Below are 19,706 nucleotides of genomic sequence, written 5' to 3'. Positions count from 1 at the left end.
TGGGAGCTGGGAGCAGCAGGGTGATGGGACCAGTTCATTAGTGGAGCCTCCCTAGGTGGGTGGTGTTAGCACCAGGACAGCAGACAGCAAGCACAGCCAGTAAATGCAGCCCTCTGCATTTCTGCTGTCTTAGTTGACAGAGCTGGGGGCTGCTGGGCCTTGCCAAGCCTCAGTCCACTAGGGAGCTCTACCCTGAGGCAGATGACCATCACAGCCCAGTGAATCCAACCACAAGCCAGGGGCAAACCATGGAATGACAGCTGGCACTAGCCCTGGCTGCAAGCCTTAGCCCTCAGAGCAGACTAGCCTGTGGCAGAGCAAGAACCTGGGCTGTCCAGCAAATCACAGGCACAAGTGTGCATGCATGTCTCCTCCATGCAGCAGCACCATGCACAGGCTCCATGCTCTATGAGACAAGGTCCCTGTAAGGCACTATGACCTTCACATCAGCAGTGACTCCCAGAACCCAACTCGCTTGGCAAACCATATGTATACTGCCATCCTAATCTCTGCCTGCTCTGGCCATCATGGAGCCCAAGCCTTGGATGCTGCAGTTCCTGCAGGGCTAGGCTGCCCTGCCTATATGCCCCATTCCTATGCGCTCCAGCCCACGCTCCATAACTGTATGCCAGCCCCATGAGCAGGCTCCATACCCCAAGGCAGGTGGGTGCAGCAAGAACCCAGAGCACCCAGCAAACTCCATGTATGCCACACCTGCTCACCCAGCAAACTCCATGCATGCCATGATGGGTAAACTTTGTGCTGTGTACCAGCCCCAGCATAAAGGGCACAGGGGGACCCCAGGCTACGTGCATGATCACGGAGGGTGAATATAAAGGGAAATCGTTCACAGCAAATAGGGACAGGAAATGGCCTTGTTTTGGCCTGCAACACCTGATAAAGGCCCAGAGGGCTTGAGACACATGGCCCTTGCATTGGGAGGACTGGGACAAAGAACTTGCCTGTTGCTCTGGTTGCTGCAAAGGTATGAACCAGCCTTAGTCAAGCCCCTGGCAGTAAACCTGGCTAAGAAGCTAGGGACACTGATGTGCCAGTGTTATGAAAGACACTGGCACAGGGGCTTGTCAGGAGAGACACTGATGCTACCACCCTGGCCCAGGCCCCAGGAATGCATGGGCTGGGACTGCCAGAGAGAGAGACGAGCAGAGGGAGGGTATGTGTGGGAGGGAGGGAGGTCCAGGCTGGGCAGGAACAGCCCTGGATCCAGCTATATGTGCAGGTATATGTTAAGTAGAGGCCTGTACACTGTGCCCAAGGTAACAGCTGTCCTGCTCTGCCTTCAACTAGTAGCATTCAACTACTTATACAATCCAGCAAGGATAAAAGACAGAAAGACCACACTAGGCCAAACAGAAAGGTCAACTGATAGCCCCCAAGGACTTTGTTACAATCACATGTGGTAAACAAAAGTGTGGGAATCAATGGGCTAAACCTGGTGTGCTGGAAATTAGGTCTAATTGGTGAACTGAATAATGAGTGTGTGGAACAGCTCGTCCATCACCCCTTTCCAGGGACAATATGATTCTCATGCTAGCAGGACTGGACAACACAAACCTTCCCCCCCCTCCTGGCTGCCACCCCCACACACCTCACTCCTAGACCCCTAGGAACCGCGGTGCCACCTACTCCTCCTGAGAGAGGATCAGATTAGTGCCAACCAACCAGCCAGGGACCCAGAGGGCACTGCCACACTTTGGTAAAATCCTGAACAACTGCCAGGATTCAAGACACAGGCTTCTGCTGCCACCCCTTCCTCAAGGGTCCCTTTTCTTCCTTCACCTCTTTTCTCTCTCTTTTTTCCCCTTCCATTAAAAAAAAAGACCCAGGAGTAGCGGCCGATACCATTTTCTCCCCCATATTGCTGAGTACCTATGACTGAAAAGGAAGCTAAAAGCAGAGCTATGAGAAGCCTGAAGTGGACACATGTTTTCCAGGTCTCAGAGAGGCTGACAAGATCATGGGCACAGCCTGTGTTTCTCCAGCAATGACACTGCAAGGAAGTGTCACCACAGGACAGAAACAGCCCTTCCTCTCCCTGCCATTCTCCTCCCCACTTTTGCATGCATGTGTCAGGCTTTGCCTTCAAGGAAGCAGACTCAGGCTCCAACAACAACCACAACAACAGCCCTAGCCCATTCCCATCTGAATACTTCTCTTCCAAAAAAGGACTGTTATTACCAGTTTTAAAATACCATGGAAAGGCTGTTAGACAGGGTTTCCCTTATAAAGACACTGCACAGCTGAAGGGCATGGGCATGAGGGATACTGTTAAAACAAAAACATTACATAATAATCTATATTTTCCATCATTTAACTGGTTTCAGGGAAAAAGGACTGGAAGGGGTTTCCTGGGTCAAGCCCAGCCCAGCCCAACCCACTCTGCAACTACGCTGTAACCCCTATCACAAACCTATCACACTCCATCGACAGGTGGCAAAGAAAGAGGCTAAAGGATTGTTAATAGCAAGTTGCTGCCTTGGGACTGAGCTAGCCCAGGTTTCTGTACCCCACACCCTGAGCCTGCTGTCCAGTAACAGGGTCACGTAAATGTCATTCATTCTCCAGGCTCAAATGTTACATCAAAATTAATGCAAGGGACATACATCTCCTTCAGCCTCCTCATCTGGGTCTGGGTCCTGCCAACACCTGATGCACAGCTCCATCTCAGACAACAGAAACACCATCAACTTACTGCCAGTCTATCTGGCCAACCATCACCCTTCTATCAACAACAGCATGCTCTGGGCCTATCCCACTGTATGCTAGTGCTCTACTGCCACTGACCTTTGCCCCACTGGACCTACCTACACTGTAGCAATAGCAGGATCTTGGTAGGAGAACAGAGCTGAGTATGGTCTGCCCACCTGCACCCACTGATGAACTCCAAACTTGTATTTTCATGCAAGTCTACTGCCTTATTCCTGGTAGTCACTCCGAGGCTGGCTGAAGACTGAGAGATGAGAGCAGGTGCAGAGAGACAAAGCCCAGAGTGGCCTCGCTGACATTTCCTGTTTTGGAATGTGCCAGTGGACAAAGATGGACAGGGCCATGGGGTGTGCTTGGCCTCCTCACCAATAGTCACCATGGCAGTGGTGCCGATAAGGCCCGTATTAGTTGCTTAGGCCACGGAGAGAGTGCAATGAAATCCACTGAGATGGCAATTTGTGGAGAGCCATACCAACCCTGAGTGAAATATAGCTTGGGGAAAGTCTTTAGCAAGCAGATGAAGCTCAATAGTAAGACTTTGCTGCCAGGCAAAATCTAAGTGGGTAAACTGGAGCAGCAAACAAAGGCAATTTGGACAGAGACTGGAGGCTGCTGCAGAGGGTAGGACACAAATCAATGGCTTGAAGTTGCAAAGTAGGTTTAGATGGGATATCAGGAGAAATTTCTTCATTGTTAGAACAGTGATGCATTGCAATAGACTTGCCTTGGGAAGTTGTGGACTCTCCATCACTGGAGGTGTTCAAGAAGAGGTTGGACAGCCACTGGTCGGGGATGATGTAGGCATATGCCTATAGCTATGCCTATGTTCTACTGTGGACATTTCCCATGCTTCTGGGCTTTGCTGATTCCCCCTTTCCCACTATACGTGTCAGGGTGTTTTTAAACCTTCCTCAGAGGCACTGGCTGTTGGCTGCAGCCAAGGCTGGGGATTGTGACTGGGGTGTACCAATGCCCCTTCTAGGACTTCAACCCAGAGGTTCCTGGCTAGAGGGTCTTGCCTCTCCATTCAGGGTCAGACTGGTTGTCATATTGGAATTTTATCCCATGATCAGACTGGCACATACTGTGGGGGGTTTTTTGCCTTTCACAGCAACAGGGGGTGTGGCCCTTTGCCAGGGATCTCTTGAGTGTATGTTAACAACCTTTTATAGAAGCAGGACATTGGCTGCTGTAGTTCCCTGGCTTTACTTGCGGCAGTTTAGGGTGTTATGTCTTGTGCTGTGTTAGGGTTGACAGTAGTCTTATCAGGAGTTTACATTAGGGTTTGTATGGGATGGTTTGGATAGGGATGATCCCGCTTCAGGCAGGGGGCTGGACTTGATGACCTTTGGAGGTTCCCTCCAGCCCTATTTCTCTATGAGTTCTATGATTCTATAAGGAAATATCATGTTTCTTTCCACTTGGGTCTGGTTCTAAACCAGATGCTGGATACAGAACACAAGAGAATGACTGCTGAGACCTGTCTGGGATTTGCTAAGCTTTCCCTTCCGCTGAAGGACAGAAGAGATTTCTGGTGCTTGAAGGGCAGGCCACCAGCCTGGTGGCTCTTCTGGGTGTGAATGCACGGCCCAGAAGTACCATTTTAACGCAGCTCAGGATCTGAGAACACAAAGACTTCTTGAAGAACCAGATTCAGAGACCATTTCCATAGATGCCGTAAGAGGAACAGTCAGCAGTATGGAAGCTGGAAGTAGAAAATGAAGTGGACTAGTGATCTGAGAAAATGTGCTAGGGTGATGTTCGAGCCAGCTAGGTGTACTGAGTGGCCGTCAGACACTCAGCAAGCCAACTATGGAGGAACATGCCTTTGGAGGAAGAGGTAAGAGAGCTCCAGCAGACATACCTGATGGGGGTCCTTGAAGTATGAAGGATGCAGTTATCAAGGGAGGGTTCTTCAGCCGTCCTAAGAATGAAACATTCGTCTATGATGACTCCATGTTAAGATGGGCAGAGAATTCAGCAAGGGACACAACAGGATGACGTGCTGTCTCCCTGGAGCAAAAATACAAGATGTTACTGCAAGACTGGGTGGGATTATGGCGTTGTCCAGGGCATCTCCCCTGGAGAGGATGCAGCATGGAACCAACCATACAGCACCACATGGAGCCATGGCAGCTCACAGAAGCCTTCAGAAATCTCATCAGGGAGGTGAAGAAGAAAAACACCAGTGATCTTTTCAGTCCCATGAGTGAGAGAGGGCAGCAGACACCAGAGATGAGCCACTGGCTGTGTCACTTGAGGGTTGGGGTCACATTCCAGCAGAAAGTGAGTCGTCCAAACAGGATGGTCTGCACTGCACAGGGAGGCAGAGAGGGGTGTAATTTTCTTGGAGGGAAAATGGCAGAAGCAGGCAGGCCAATGCGATACACACAAACTTGGTGTGTCAGGAACAAATCAGACTGTGAAGAGAAGAGATGATTCAGTTGCTTCTATACCCACGCCAGGAGTCTAGGTAATAAGCAAAAGGAACTGGAAACTCTTACTGAAGAGAAGGAATTTGGTGCAACTAGCATTACTAGATCTGGCAGGAAAGGATGTTAACTGCACTGTTGTCAAGGGCTGAGGGCTGCCCGCTGTTAAGAAGGACAGAGTGGGTGGAAGAGACCAGAAATGGCACTATATTAAAGGCACCACTCCCTGTGACAGTGTTATCACTAAGTCAGGACACCAGGGTCATGAATGCAGATGTACTAATGTGAAAACTAGCAACATCCAGGCTACACCCAAAGAACAGAATGAGATACCCCCTCCAACACGGTGTTACTGGATGCATTTTTCAACCTGGGAGCCAATACTAAAGGGGACATGCTGGCAGTAAATTTCATTTGAATTTCTAAAAATCAGAGGTGAATATTTCCTTACATAAGAAAGTCCATATGCCAGCCAAAAGCAAACTGATGGCATGAGCAGAAGCTAGTGGTTGTCTAGGAACCATGGCCTGGTTACACACATTTTGGGCCAAGAGAGAAGGGTCCTAGCCGGGACTCCAGAAGTGCTAATTTCCCAAAGCCAAGGAAAATTACAATCAGACTTGACTGTGAGGAAAAACTTAGATGAAAAATGTTAAGGAAAAAGGCATGTTCTTTAGAAGAGCTTGTTAGCTGGCCAAAAAGCCACAATTCACAATCAAAAAAAAGAGGGGGGGACAGCATTGGCTAGAAACCCATTCTACTAGTTCAAATGCAAAGTAAAGGCAGCAATTAGAAAGAAAAAAGGAACATACAGCTAATGGGAAAAGGTGGAAATACAGAACTATTAATATAAATTAGACCTCACAAAACTAAAAAGAAATTGTTAGGGAAATAAAGACATCAGGTGATATCCCTGATGATAGGGCTAAAGACAATACCATGGTGTTTTTAAGGAATGCTATAAACAGAAGAAATGCTAGTGATGGTAGAGCCCTATTATAAGATGGAGAGGACAACATGGTTACTAACAGTGAAAGAACAGCAAAAAAGTTGAATAAACATTTCTGGTCTGGGCTTAGAAAAGCAGCAGGATGATGTGCTCATACCACAAAGTACTACTCAGGCTGTTACTAACCAAGAAGACTGTTAAACATTAGCTACTAGGATAAATATTTTTAAAATCTACAGGCCTGAATAATTTGCTTTACTAAAAGAGCTGGCTTAAAAGATAGCTTTTAACAATTTCCATTTCTAATACACCTCCAAATGTTGTGGCAATTCTAGGGGACTGGAAAAGTACTGATGTTGTCCCGTATTCAGAAAGGGTAAGAGGAAGGGCCCAGGCAACTATAGACCCTACTTAGCCTGGCATCAGGCCTGGTAAAATAATGGAAAAGTTGATATGGGTTCCAGTGGTTAGAGACTGAAAGGGGGAGAATGTAATTTGAGCCAGTTAACCTGGTTCTGGCAAAAAGAGGTCTTCTCATGCTAACCCTGGCTGGGGAGAAGGGGTCTTGTCATGCTAAACCTAGTTCTGGTATCTGAATGGATGACAAGTTTGGTTGATAAAAGGTAACAGCATAACATGTGGGCCTGAATCCAGCCCCGCCCTCCCCCTTTTGGTAGCCAAGTGTTTTACAAAGGGATTGTTACTCCCACCTACACCTCTTGACTTGACTCCTGAGCATGCACAGAATGGATCTTCTAGGCCAGTTATGCCACTGTATGCACTGGGGGCAGAAACAGAGGCCAAAACCCTGGGCACTTTCTTTCCAGGGCATTGCCCATTTCGCTGAGCTGCAATGCCTTCTCCAGCTTGCTCTCCTTCTGACCCTATGTATCATCCTCTCTTGGCTATCCAGGGTACCACATTCAACAAGAGGGGTGAAGGGCACTCTTGATCCTGCCCAGCCCCCATGGCCTGGTGGTTAAGGCACTTTACTGGGCAGTGGGTCCAAGCACCCTCAGAGTAATGTAGGGCCTAGACAGAAGCTCTCCCAACTCCTTGGGCAAGTGCCATAACAACTGAGTTACTGAGATAAATGGTGGGCAGGAGGCACTGCTTCCCCATCCTGGGACTTACAGAGAATTATGGGCTCTCCCAGGCCAGACAGGAGTCACAGACCATATGTGGCTGTAGACCAGGGGGGCTAACTCACAACACACATGCCACAAGTAACACAGCAGCTGTGTAGCATGCAAACCCCTGATGCTCTGTAAAGGGAGGTGCCAGAAAGGAGACAGTGCTAGGTGGAGCAGAGTGGACAGGACACTGCAAGAGGTGCAAGGCATCACTGCCAAGAGCCAGGTGAACTCTACCCTGGCCCTGAATTCTGAGTTTTGGACCCTCACTTGCCAGCCATATAGGACTGCAGCAGCTGTGGGGCCAAGGAAAGGTTAACCTAGCTCTTCTCCATGACACCTTCTTTCACAGCAGTCTCTTGCCACTGCTCAACTCTGTGCTGCTTTGGCCAAAGGCTTGAACCCCCACCTCCATTCTGGAGCCCCACGGCACACACTACTGAGTACCCCACCAGGAGGAGGGGATCAGAGCAGCACTCCAGGGTGCGAGTGGGCCTTAACTTGTGGCATGTCTGCCAAAAAGGTTGGCTACTATTGCCACAGAAGATCCCGTTCTGAACATGGTCAGAAGGATAAGCTGAGTTGCAAGAAGACATGGCACATAAGTCTCCTCACAGATTAATTCACCACCTGTGGGGGAAGCTGGACTTGGCCTCTAGACTTCTGCCAGGCATTGGACTAAGCATTGTAAGGCAATCCAATTACAGAATGAACCCTGCATAGCCACAACAACAGAGGTCTCATTCAACTGGCTGACAGACCTCAAAAAGTAGCCAAAGAGCAATCAAACAGGGGTATTTGTAATGAGGTTCTACAAAAATCAATGCTCTTTTTAGTATTTCCATCAACTATCTGGAAACAAATGTAAAATCAGTAGGTAACACATGGCTCTGGAGAGTCATAAATACCCAGCAGGACAGGACAGTTCTACATGGCAATCAGGAGCACAGTGACTGGGGCCTGCTCTCACCCAATGCTTTTTAATACCACCCAAATTCTGCACCTTGAAACAACTACCACAGGCCACACCTGTTCAGTGGGATTACTTCCTGGGACACAGAAACAGTTGAGAAGGAGTTAGGGTCTTAGAGGACAGCCAGAGCATCCTGCCCACACGATAATGTGCTGTGGCCTTAAGGGCAAACACCACCCGTAGAGGTATTCACGTGGCAGTGATGAACGGCGGCAGGGAGTAATTTTACCTCCAGATACAGCGCTGGGGAGCCTGATGCAGGGCCTCTGAGTCCAGTCCTGTGGTCTGCATTTTAGAAGAGGATGTGGAAAAATTGGAGGAGGTACAGAGAACAGCCACAGAAATGATTCAAGGGCTGAGGAGACTCCTGACAGCAAGACACTGATGGAGCCCAACCTGCCCAGCTCATCACTAAGGGCAGGAAGAAGACTCGACTGTCGGGTATGAAGGCCTCCCTGGGGAGGAAATGGCAGGTTCCAGAGGGCTCTTTAGCCTGGTTGAGAAGGGAAGATAGAAACCAACAGCCAAGAGCTGAAGCCACACAGACTAAGAAGTTAGGCATACAGTGAGAATGAGAGACTCCATCTCTCTGTGTCTTCAAATCCTGACTAGAAGCCTCTACAAGCTGCTGTTGCCAAACATAATCCCAAGGTATTGGGTTCAGGCAGGGTCAACGCAGTGAAAAAAGAACAACCTAAGACAAGAGAGGAGGTCAGACAGGACAGTGTGATGATCCCTGCTGGCTTTAAAGTTCGTGCTTCTCTCTGCTTCTTGCCATCGCCTAAAGCATTCAACTTCCCTCCTCCTCCTCCTGGCCAGGCCAGGGGCCTCTCCCCCTTCAGGGGGCCCAGAGGCAGATGCCTGTGCTGCCACACTCCCTTTGAACCACATCTCGTCCACTCAACTTCACCACTACATGGCTGGGAAGGATGGCAGGTGCTACAATGCCCAGGTACATGCAGCATGCGCACATGTACATATCAGCCCCTAGGAGCACAGCTTTCAATCATGCGAGTGTGTGTATGTGCCAGACCTTGTCCCCACACTTAGGCACATCACTGGGTGCATGGGCTGAATGTACAAATATCCAGTGTCACCATGCGTACAGGCAGGCTTGACTGTGGTGCTGTTTGTGTCATGGTATTTCTCTGAAGGTTAGATTGCTGGGTTGTTATTGCATCACTGTGTGTGTGTGTGTGCATGCACATGCACATTTGTCAATGAGTGTCTGACTGGGTGTCCATGGTGTTGCTCTGCGCGTGCACGTGTGTGTGTGTTCCTGGGCATCTGACTGTGCTGCATCAAATCATGCCAGGATATGTCCAAGGTGTAAGCTGTGCAACTGTGGGCAGTGCTAGGGGCTGGCTGACCCTGAGGTGCTGCCAGCAGTATCTGCAGGAGGCACAGCCACTTGCTGACATGATTGCTCAAGCTCAGTTCCAGGTATCAGCTAGAACTGCCCTAGAACTGGGCTGGGGCAGGGCTAGGGGATGGTGGCCAGCACAAGCAGGGCAGCACAGCCTCCCTCCCCACCCTGTTTGGAGCCTTGGGTCCCAAGCCTACTGCCAGCCAGCACAGGAGTCTGGGAAACAGCAAGCAGGCTCACTGTCACCCAAGTCCAGCTGGGCAAAAGGCAGTCAGACCTCTCACTGACCCCCAGCCTCTGTGCCCGGCACTGTCAATGGGTCGAAAGTCAGGGGAAGGCTGAACTGGGTTTCCTCTCTGCATGGCTGCCCAGTTCAGCTGACACTACCCTGTTCAGTGCCTGGCAGGCACACTCACTTCAGGGAGAGGGAGAAGTCATCTTTGCTGGTCTCACTGTTGCGCACCAGGTAGCTGGCCTCCTTGCACAACCTCAGCAGGGTCTCGGCGTCCGTCCGGCTGATCGCCCCATGGTACCAGCTGTGGTGCGAGAGAGTCACCAGCTCAGGGGCACAGCAAGGACACACAGCACTGTCTTGTGAATGCTGCTTAAAGAAGAAGCTGGGGAGGATGAGGAGGGGGCTGCCCCATACCAGTGGACCAAAGGGAGACAGCTACAGGCAATGGGGGCAATTTGCTGCAGGCTACCATGGTTTGCTGCCTGGACCTTGTGGTAGCAAGGTCAGTGAGGCAACTCCTGGTGGTCCCTCAAGTATACCAGCACCTGGCCCTATCTGCGCCAGGTGCCAGATCTTCTAACAGCTCACAGGTTAGGACATCTGGTGGGGCAGGGCTCTGGGAAAGGCTGTGGAGGGCTGTGGGGAGGAAGCCAAGGCTCCAGAAAAGGTGGCACAAAGCAGGAGAGGGAAGAACAGCTGGGAGCCCTGCTTTCTGGTCTCAGGGGGGAACAAGTGAAGGACATGTCAGGGGCTGGGGCACTAGTGGGGAAGGGAGGAACAATGGGAGTCCTGGGGAACATGAAGCAGAAAGGGCTAGGATGGGGACAAAGGATGAACAGGGCAACATGGGGGAGCAGCACAGACAGGCAGCAGCACATGGGGCAGGAACAAGCCCTATTAAGTGTTTCCTATACTTGCTCCTGGTCCATCAGGTGGCAGAGCACAGGGAACAGTGCGAGTGATACCTGGGCTGCTTCAGACAGCGCTGTGTGGGACCTTGTGTGCCTAGGGAGCTGAGGGCTGCCAGGGCAGGGTGGGATACTCACCACTGGCTCTCAAGCGGCAGGGCTGGGTCAATTCTCTCCCCAATGACCAGGCCAGGTTCAGCATTTGGCACCTTGGCAGCCTTGAGGTGGCTGCTCCCATGCCGGTGGGAGGCCCTGGCCTTCTCCTCCCTGCAGGGTGATGTGCGGCTGCGGCCTGGCCCTTCACACTGTCCTGAAAGACAGACACAGTGTCAGAAGGTGGCAGAGTGCCCGATGCCCCAATGGTGGATGGTGCCCAATATCCCAATGGTGCACCACTGCCTGCATCCCTGCAAGGGGGCAGGGAGGACCAGTGAGCTGAGCCTGCCACCTCGTGAGACCCTGAGCCACACTCACTGTCTACTGAATGAATGAATGAGCCTCCCAGTGCCTGCAAGCCCAGGCATCTGTGGGGAAGGAGTGAGGCGACTGCCTTGGGGTATCTGGGTACTCTCCTCCAGGATTTTGCCCTGGGGTCCCCCCAACTAGCTACCACAGGCTAAGTTACCATGGTTTCATCTATGAACACATAGGAGCCACACACCTTTGGTCCAGGTGGCTTCAGCTCCCAGAAACAGCTGCTGATGCCCTACAGGCAGATGCCCTGTGCCAGGCTTGTAAAGGCTCAGGGTGCCACACAGCAGCTGGTGCTGGCTCCTGAGGACCATATGGAGGTCATAATCCTAGAGCCACTCCAACCAAGAGACCAGAGAGCCATTTTCTCCAGCAGAGGCAGAGATCAAAGGTGATCTGGCCTGGCAGGGGAGAGGGTCCATGAGCCTGAAACTCACTTTGTCCCCAACCCTGGCCAACCAGCCCCTTCTCCTCAGATGTGAGAGGAGGGACAAAGGTGGTCACATGAAGACAAAAAGCTTCAGGGGGCGGGATGGGGGTGCACTGCAGGAGAAAGGAATCTTTGGGATGGTGCATAGCTGCCTGTTTTGGACCAGGCCTATTCCCTGCATGGCAGTCACATGCAGCAGGGTATCACCAACATGCAACATCTTCCTGGCAGGGAAGGGGTCACTCAGTCCCACAGCATACAGGGTCACAGGCAGTCCCTGGGGAAATCCACCCTCTGAACCCAGCCCTCAGTGCCCACTGGTGAGGCCCACACAGCATCAGGCTTTCTACAAAACCAGCCTCCTGGAGCGTTCAGGACAATTTTCTCCTGCAGAAAGCACCGTCAGGGCCCTGGATACCAGCCAGGCTGGGCTCTGACACTCTAGCCCAGGTGCCCAAGAGAAAGGCATGTGGCTGTCCCTGTAGATCTGGGGTTATGCTCATCTTACCCTAGGACCAGTGGTGATCTTTCAACCCAGCTGGTTCATCCCAGATCCTCTACCCCTTCCCCAGCCTTGGCATGAGCCACCTGTATAGGGCTGTGCTTACAGCTGAGGAGCTGGGAAACAGCCATATCCTCATACGAAGGCAACTGGAGCCTCTGGGTGGGACTGGCAGTGAGGCAGCTCCTACTTGGCCCCAGGGCAAGGGCTCATCCTAACCAGAGGCCACAAGAGGCAACCAAGTGCAGGGTACTGGGCTCAAGCCTCACAGCCTCAGCTGGTTTGGCTTGCAGTCCATGAGCATCCCCATGCAGACAAGCCTTTGCTGAGCTCTATGCAGCCAAGCCAGAGTGCAGGAGGACCCAGCGCTGACTGTGGGCTGGCGCTGCTCCACACCACAAACCAGGCATGGCGTCTGCACGGCACCGCAGGGATCAGCAGCCGCCACAGTGCTGGGAGAGTGGCTGCCACAGGCACTGTATCTCTGCCCCATCCTGGAACGGGCACTGGCTTTCTGCTTGGGACACACTCTCCCGAGAGCTCCCCCCACCCCCAGATCTCGCCACCCCCACACTCAGCCCCAGCACATACCCCACTGTTCCCTCCATCCCACCACATGCAGCCCTCAGTAGAGCTCCTTTGAGGTTTCACTCATTCCCACAGCTCATTCCCCAATGAACAGCTCCCTCCTGCCAGTACTCACCTATCAGCTCCCCCATGGATACTCTCCCCTTTCACAGTCCCTTGTTGCTGCAGCCCCTCATGTCACCCCCCACCCCCCATATCACACCTCCACTGCCTCATCCACATTTCACACCCTTCGCATCATGTTCCTAGTCACTTCCAGGCTGAAACTCTACTTCACATCCCCCACAGGTCCTTCTGGGCTGTAGAGTAGAGGTTCCCAACCAACAGGCTGTGGCCCAGTACCGAGCCATGAAGGGTTGGCTACTGGGTCGTGGAAACTCGGACTCCTGTCTGTCTGCCTGCGCGAGTGGCTTCTGCTGCCAGCAGTCACGTGTGGGGTTAAAGCTGGGTGGCGGGGCAGCCCTGGGAGGGAGACAGCTGGCTACTTGTGCCCTGTTCCACTCCCACCAATCCACAGTATAGAAAAGGTTGGGAACCAATGCTGTAGAGTAAATGTCGCAGCACCCTCCCTTCTACCTGCACATACCTCCACCTCTCCCTCTGGTCATTGTCCCACTCCTGCCTGCTGTACCCAAGTCCACATGATGCCAACTGGTTATTAACCTGTGATGAGAAAGTGATATGCCCCCAGCTCCATCTTTGTGTTTCCCTTGGCCATGACATCCATGCCTTGATGTGGCTGGCTGCCATCCACGGTCCCTCCAGGAGTCAGAAAAAGTCACAGGCCCAGCCACAAAGGCCGAACTAGGAATTTTGGTGCTCTGGGCAGACAGCTTGGAGAGTGAGATGGGGGAAGAGGGTAGGGAGTGCTGACCTTTGGAGCGTCTAACCCTCCCCACACACAGGCAGCTGCTGCCTTGGCATGTGCTCCCTGGGGGCTGCTCTTCTGGTACTCAATGCCCCACTCACCCACCCTTAGTTGTGCTACTGCTCAGCCAAGTGTGACATCTCCTCAAGCTATCATAGCTCAAGTTTTCAGTCAGTGGCACAGAAGGCAGCAACATGCTTGGCATTACATCTGGTTGCCTTTAATTCCCCAGATGCTCATGTGCAGCTGAGTTAGCTGAGGGCAGCCTTTAACATAAGCCTGGAGCAGGGCTTGAACTCACAACTCTGGAACTCTAAGTGAAAGGTCTTTACTGCCCTCTCTCTCCATCTCCATCTCCACCTCCATCTCCATTCTCCTGCCTGCAACTGGATCATGCTTTTCTCTGGCATTGACAAATGCCTTCTATTCATCTGCCCACTGCACTGCCCTGGGCCTCTTCTCTGCTACAACACAGTCAAGCTCATCTTCTCTCTCTAGGTCCTCCACAGCCTTATCCTCTCCCCTGCACTTCCAAGACACTGGCTCCCCCTTTGATTGGCCCCTATTGCCCATGCTTTTCTTTATGGCGCTCCTGTGCTGCTGCTCACTCTCAAGGGAAGCACCCCCAAAACACTTGCAAAGCCACTTCCTTGCTGTCCTTTGATTTCCTCCTTAAAACTCTCCCTTACTGTGAGGTTTATAAATAGCCTGACAGCTGGTGCACTGAGACCACTGCCTTTCGCACCAGCAATACCTTCTCATCCCTTCCTACAGCTCCCTCATCTACCTGTCTGCACCCAAAGCAATACATCACGGATGAGAGAGGGGGAAATCAATAGAAATTAGAAGTTATGAAGTGCAATAATTGGTCAGGAGAGCTGAAGACATGAGGGAGGGAGAAAAAAAATCCATGTTTGCCAGGGCTAAGGACAATACCAAAGAGTCTTTAGGGTATCTTAAATTCTAACAATGGCAAATGTCCAATGCTACATGGAGGTAATGAAGTTGGCAATAAAGACACAGAAAAAATGGCAGTAAACGTTCTTGGGTTGTAATAGGAAAGAAGCAGGACAATGTGCTCATACCACATAAGGATGGCAAACTACTTTCCAGTCTGATAGTATCCAAGGAGGATGTTAAAAAATTCTACAGGGATAAACATTTTTTTGAAATCCCCAAGGCTGGTAACTTGCCACCCAAGATTTCATAGACATTTGGGCTGGAAGGGACCCCGGAGGATCGAGTCCAGCCCCCTGCCTCAGGGGCAGGAAGTCAGCAGGAATCATAGGATCCCAGCAAGATAAGCATCCAAATGCATCTTGAAGTCATTCAAAGTGGGTGCTTGAATCACTTCTGGTGACAGTTTGTTCCAGACCTCGGGGGCTCGGACAGTGAAGAAGTTCTTCCTTATGTCCAACCTGAAATGGCTGCGGTGGAGTCTGTGACTGTTCAATCTTGGCATTCCTTGGGGCACTCTGGTGAGTCCTAAAAGAGCTGGCAAAGGAGAACTTTCATTTGTCAATACTAACTTTTAATAAGTCTTGAATACTGTTGACCAATAAAATCTAAGGGTGACAGACTGCTCAGCAGAGCAGTAAATAACAAGGACAGACAGTTTGGTGCACTGACTGGGAGGGTATAGTGACCGGGGCCCAATCTAACTCAATACTTTTTAATACTACCAAAACTCTACACCTTGGAATGAGCACCACAGGCCACACCAGCTAAATGGGGCTGCTTCCTGGGACACAGTACACTGAGGATTTAGGGTCACAAAGGTCAGCAGTGCATCCTGCTCTACTGGCAGGAAAGATGAACACTACCTATGGAAGTATTCACAGAGCAGTGATGAACAGGGGCAGGGAAGTAATTTTAACTCCAGATACAGTGCTAGGGAGCCCAATGCAGTGCCTCTAAGTCCAGCCCTGGGCTCTGCATTTTAGAGGAGGATTTGGAAAAATTGGAGGAGGTACAGAGAAGAGCCACAGAAATGATTCAAGGGCTGAGGAGATGGCTCACAGCAAGAGACCAACAAAGGCCAGCCTGTCAAGTTTGTCACTAAGAAAGTAGGGAGGTGACTTGATTGCAGGGTATGAAAATTTCTCAGGGGAGGAAATGGCAGGTGCCAAAGGGCTCTTTAACTTGGCCAGGAAAGGGGAGCCAGGAATCAATGGCTGGGAGCTGAAGCTTGACAGATCCAAAAGAGAAGAGCCTCAGTTGTTATCAAGAGGGTGATTAACCGTTGAAACAAGTTCCCAAGGGCTGGGCTGAATGCTCATCTCCTGAAGCCTGCACACGCAGACTGATGCATTCCTGGAAGACACCTTAGCCAAACCCAGCACTACTTCGTGGGCTCAACCCCAGGTAAGTGGGTGGAATATAATGGCCCGTGTTATGCTATGATTGGACTCGATGCTCTAATGCGCTCTGCTGGTCTTGTACTCTGTGAGCTGGAGAAGATGCCGACACCTGCTGTACACTCAAGACTGCAAGTCTTTGGGGCAGGAAGCCCCTCCCCTCTTCTATCTATACAGCACCAAGCACGACCAGGTCCTAGGTACTGTGGCAATGCAGACAGACAAGTAATTCTGGCATCCAGTTCTGGGCTCCACAATTTAGGAAGGATGTGGAGAAGCTTGAAAGAGTCAGAGGAGAGCCATGCACATGATCAGAGGGCAAGAGAACAGGCCTTATGAGGAGAGGCTGTGAGCTATGAGATTCTTCAGCCTGCAGAAGTGCAGGCTCAGGGGTGACTTGGTGGCAGCCTCTAAGTACATAAGGGGTGTGCATCAGGATCTAGGGGAACACCTGTTTGCCAGGGCACCCCAGAGGATGACAAGGTCCGACAGTCACAAACTCCTGCAAGACCATTTTAGGCTGGACACAAGGAAAAACTTCTTTACTGTCCGAACACCCAAGGCCTGGAACAGACTACCCCCCAGAGGTGGTGCAAGCACCTGCTCTGGGCACTATCAAGAAAATCTGGATGTTTATCTTGCTGGGATCCTTTGACCTTAGGTTGGGCAGGGGGCTGGACCCAATGATCTTATGAGGACCCTTTCAGCCCTAATGTCTATGAAATCCATGCTGTCAACCCCAGGCTGGTACATTTCAAGAGGTCGGTGGGGCCAAGAGCCAATTTGTACCAGAACAGGGCACCCCTGCTAGAAGACATGGCTTATCAGGCTTCATGTAATGTCCTGGAGAACACAGCGCCTCCTGCCCCACAGCCAAGGCACCATGCACATGGGACCTCTGTGATCAAGGCCCACACATCCCAGCCTTGCCTTTCAAGCCTAACCTTAGCCATGATTACAGACTGGGACCCTTGTTCCCACTACCCATCAGCTTCCCCTCTGCCTCCTCTACCCCCGAGTGCTTGGAGAGGCTCGCAGAGTCTGGCCGGCCCCGGGGACAGCTTCCTGCCTGTGCTGCGAACAACCCTGCAGGCGTGTGAGAGAGGCAGGGAGCGAGCAGAGAGGTGCCCCAGGGACCTGGCTCCTATTCACTGTTATTTCCTCTCAGGATGATTTCAGCATTAATAATATTGTTTTGCGCTCCTCTGGAGAGTTCATTATCGTTTCCCTGCAGCACGGGCCCCTGCACAAATTACTTATCGATCACAACAGCCCTGATGAGACTCTCCTTTGTGCTGCCCTGACATGCCAGTCTTCACAGTCCTTCACAGCACTGGGGAGCACAGCAGTGCCCAGGCCAATGAAGCCCATCCCCTCCACAGCCCCCTTGCCCAACACAGCTTAGATGGCAGTATCAGAAGACCCCCAACCCTTCCCCTACTGCTGGCCCCAGAAGTTCACCCACAGGAATTATTCTCTCAGGGGGTACTGGAGATGTGCTGCCTATCCGCACTGCCCAGCCAGACAGGGCCGAGCGAGGATAACTTGGCACCAGCACAGCCCCATGGTCACATTTGTGCTGCCCTAACCCACATCTCCTGCAAAGTTCTTTGGGGACCTCCCACGCAGCGCCCAGCAAAGCTCCCAGAGCAGAGGATTCTGGGAGATGATGACAGGCCAACAGAGCCGGCTGAGTTTGAGTGGTATGAGGGTCATCCTGCTGGACTCTTGGGCATTGCCAGCCCACCAGCTCATGATACAGCATGGACTGGTGCTGCTGAGAATAGGCCTGGGCTGGGCACTCAGCACAAATGGGGGCACTGGGGTGCACCAGATGTCAGAGCAGTGTAGCAGTGGTCGTCTGAACAATGGCAAAGCTATTTCTGGGTCCTAGAGTCCTAGAGCCTCTGGCCCTTTCCTGTCTTAACAGGTGTGCCTGGCACAGCAGTAGGCACTCAAGCTGGGAACTGCTCAGATTCCCATGTGTACCAGGCTGCCACTTCTCAGGCATGTCCAGCCTCTCCTGGCAAGCCCCTGCAGAGCATATGTGCACACCACCCACCCACTGGGGCTGCCTCTCCCCAGGCCACCAGTGCCTCAGCCAGCGTCACCTCCCCATGCCCAGGCCAAAGATCATGTCCCCTGGCACTCCTTGCCCTGCTGTCAAAGTTGGGGAGCCAGGCAGGGGCATGCATAACCCAGCTGAGAAGGTAGTGTCCTCACTTGTGCTGGCACCTGAGTGAGTGACCCTCCAGTGCCAGGTACTGAGCCTTCTGCACACCAAGTCTTTTCCTGCACCCTACCCAATACTGCATCCTCCCCTTCTATTGTCTCTTGCCACCTGTGCCCAGGAGCTGGTAGGCATTACCACCCCACCTCACCATGCATTAAGACCATGTCCCAGTTCCATGCTGGGAAATGGAAAAGCAGCTGCTAAGACCCATTTGTGGGCCTGTCACTGCAGCCCTAAAAGCTCCTATGGTGAAGCAGGGCCTCTGCCCAGTAGCATAACACTCACCGTTGGTGTCCTCATGGCTCTGCTGGGATGGGCCATGCTGTGCAGGAGTTAGGGGGCCGGCCTCACCTTCAGGGGGACTGGCACCGCCATCCAGCTGTCCCACAGGGGGTGGCCATGGCAGGTCTTTGATCACTTTGATCTCAACTGGATGGAGGCAGCAGAGAGAGAGAGATGGATGGGTTCAGAGAGGCCACAGCACTGCTGGTCCTGCAGAGATGGGCAGCAAAGCCACGTAGGAAGAGAGAGGGCTGAGCCCCCAAGTGCCCAGCTACACACAGTATGGTGACCCGGGCATGCACATGTTGCCTCCACCTCCCCACATGCAGGCTAGCAGTCCTAGGGCTGAGCTGGGCAGGGTTGCACACCCATGCACATGCTGGAACCCACTAGCTGAGCAGTCCTGGACCTAATGCCAGGCACAATGGGATCCTGTGGGGAGTAAGAGGGACCAGGCCGGGCTGGTCCCTCATGGTATGTTCCTGGCTCACCTGGCTCTCGCCTCTGGCTACCCCACCCAAGAGCCAGCTCAGCTGTAAGCACCAGTTGTGAGAGGGTGGTCTGTGCCTTGCTATTTCCCAGTCGAGGACCAAGGTATCCTGTCCCCTGCCTGTCCGGGGCTCTCCAGTCAAACCCCTTGGCCCTTCCCAGGGCTCTAATGAGCCTCAACAACCCTGCTCCCAGTTGGCTGGTGTTTGTTTATGCTGCTTTCAGGCTCCTCTGCCTGGGGCCCTGGCCTCTGTCCAGCTCAGTGCTACCTTCCCACTGGGACACTGCCCCACTCATCCCAGGGCACAGCTCTCCACTCTCACTCTGCTGGGGCTCAGCACACACATCACACACACAGCCCAGCACGGCCAAGCATCTGAACCCTACAATACTGTTGGGAGGGTGGGATGGGGACCGGAGTCCTGAGGCCATCCCCCTCCTCCCCCCTGGCTTGGCCAAGTTCCAGCCATTAAGCTGCACTGCAGATAAGTGTGTGGCAATTAGCAAACTCTGCAGGGGGAATGGGCGCTAATGTATGACATGGATTTCCCCATTAATGTACGCCAGAGCCATCGATCCCACTGCAAGGAGATAAATGGGTTGGGGGCTCCCACCACCCAGCTGAGGGCAGCAGCGTCCTCCCCACAGGCCCCACTGGGCTGGGGGTTCCCACAGGGGAACTGCAGGGCTTTTGTCCCGGTGCTGTAACCCAGTGCAGCGAAGCAGAAAACACACCAACCAGAGCAGGCCCAGGGGCCCTTTG

General features: G+C 52.3%; 1 protein-coding gene across 7 annotated transcripts in view; it reads right to left on the bottom strand.

Moving 5' to 3' along the window:
- SHF (Src homology 2 domain containing F) overlaps nucleotides 1–19,706 on the bottom strand; it is a 56,394-nt gene that overhangs the window by 11,172 nt on the left and 25,516 nt on the right. For 4 of the 7 annotated variants that reach the window (XM_090029077.1, XM_090029076.1, XM_090029081.1 and 1 more), the window contains exons 4-6: nucleotides 18,458–18,601; nucleotides 10,862–11,033; nucleotides 9,997–10,116 (exon numbers count right to left, since the gene is read on the bottom strand). In XM_090029077.1, coding sequence (XP_089885203.1) covers nucleotides 9,997–10,116; nucleotides 10,862–11,033; nucleotides 18,458–18,601 — 436 coding nt within the window. Of the gene's footprint in view, nucleotides 1–4,591; nucleotides 4,741–9,996; nucleotides 10,117–10,861; nucleotides 11,034–14,228; nucleotides 15,077–18,457; nucleotides 18,602–19,706 lie in introns of those variants that run through there. The other 3 variants (XR_016439333.1, XR_016439334.1, XM_090029079.1) reach the window with 2 other exon arrangements.

The sequence above is a fragment of the Crocodylus siamensis genome, chromosome 15 (genome assembly GCF_052110815.1).
Source record: "Crocodylus siamensis isolate JL-2025a chromosome 15, ASM5211081v1, whole genome shotgun sequence".
NCBI lineage: Eukaryota > Metazoa > Chordata > Crocodylia > Crocodylidae > Crocodylus > Crocodylus siamensis.
Note: the sequence above shows the minus strand (reverse complement) of the source record. Positions and strands in the feature narration are given on the sequence as shown.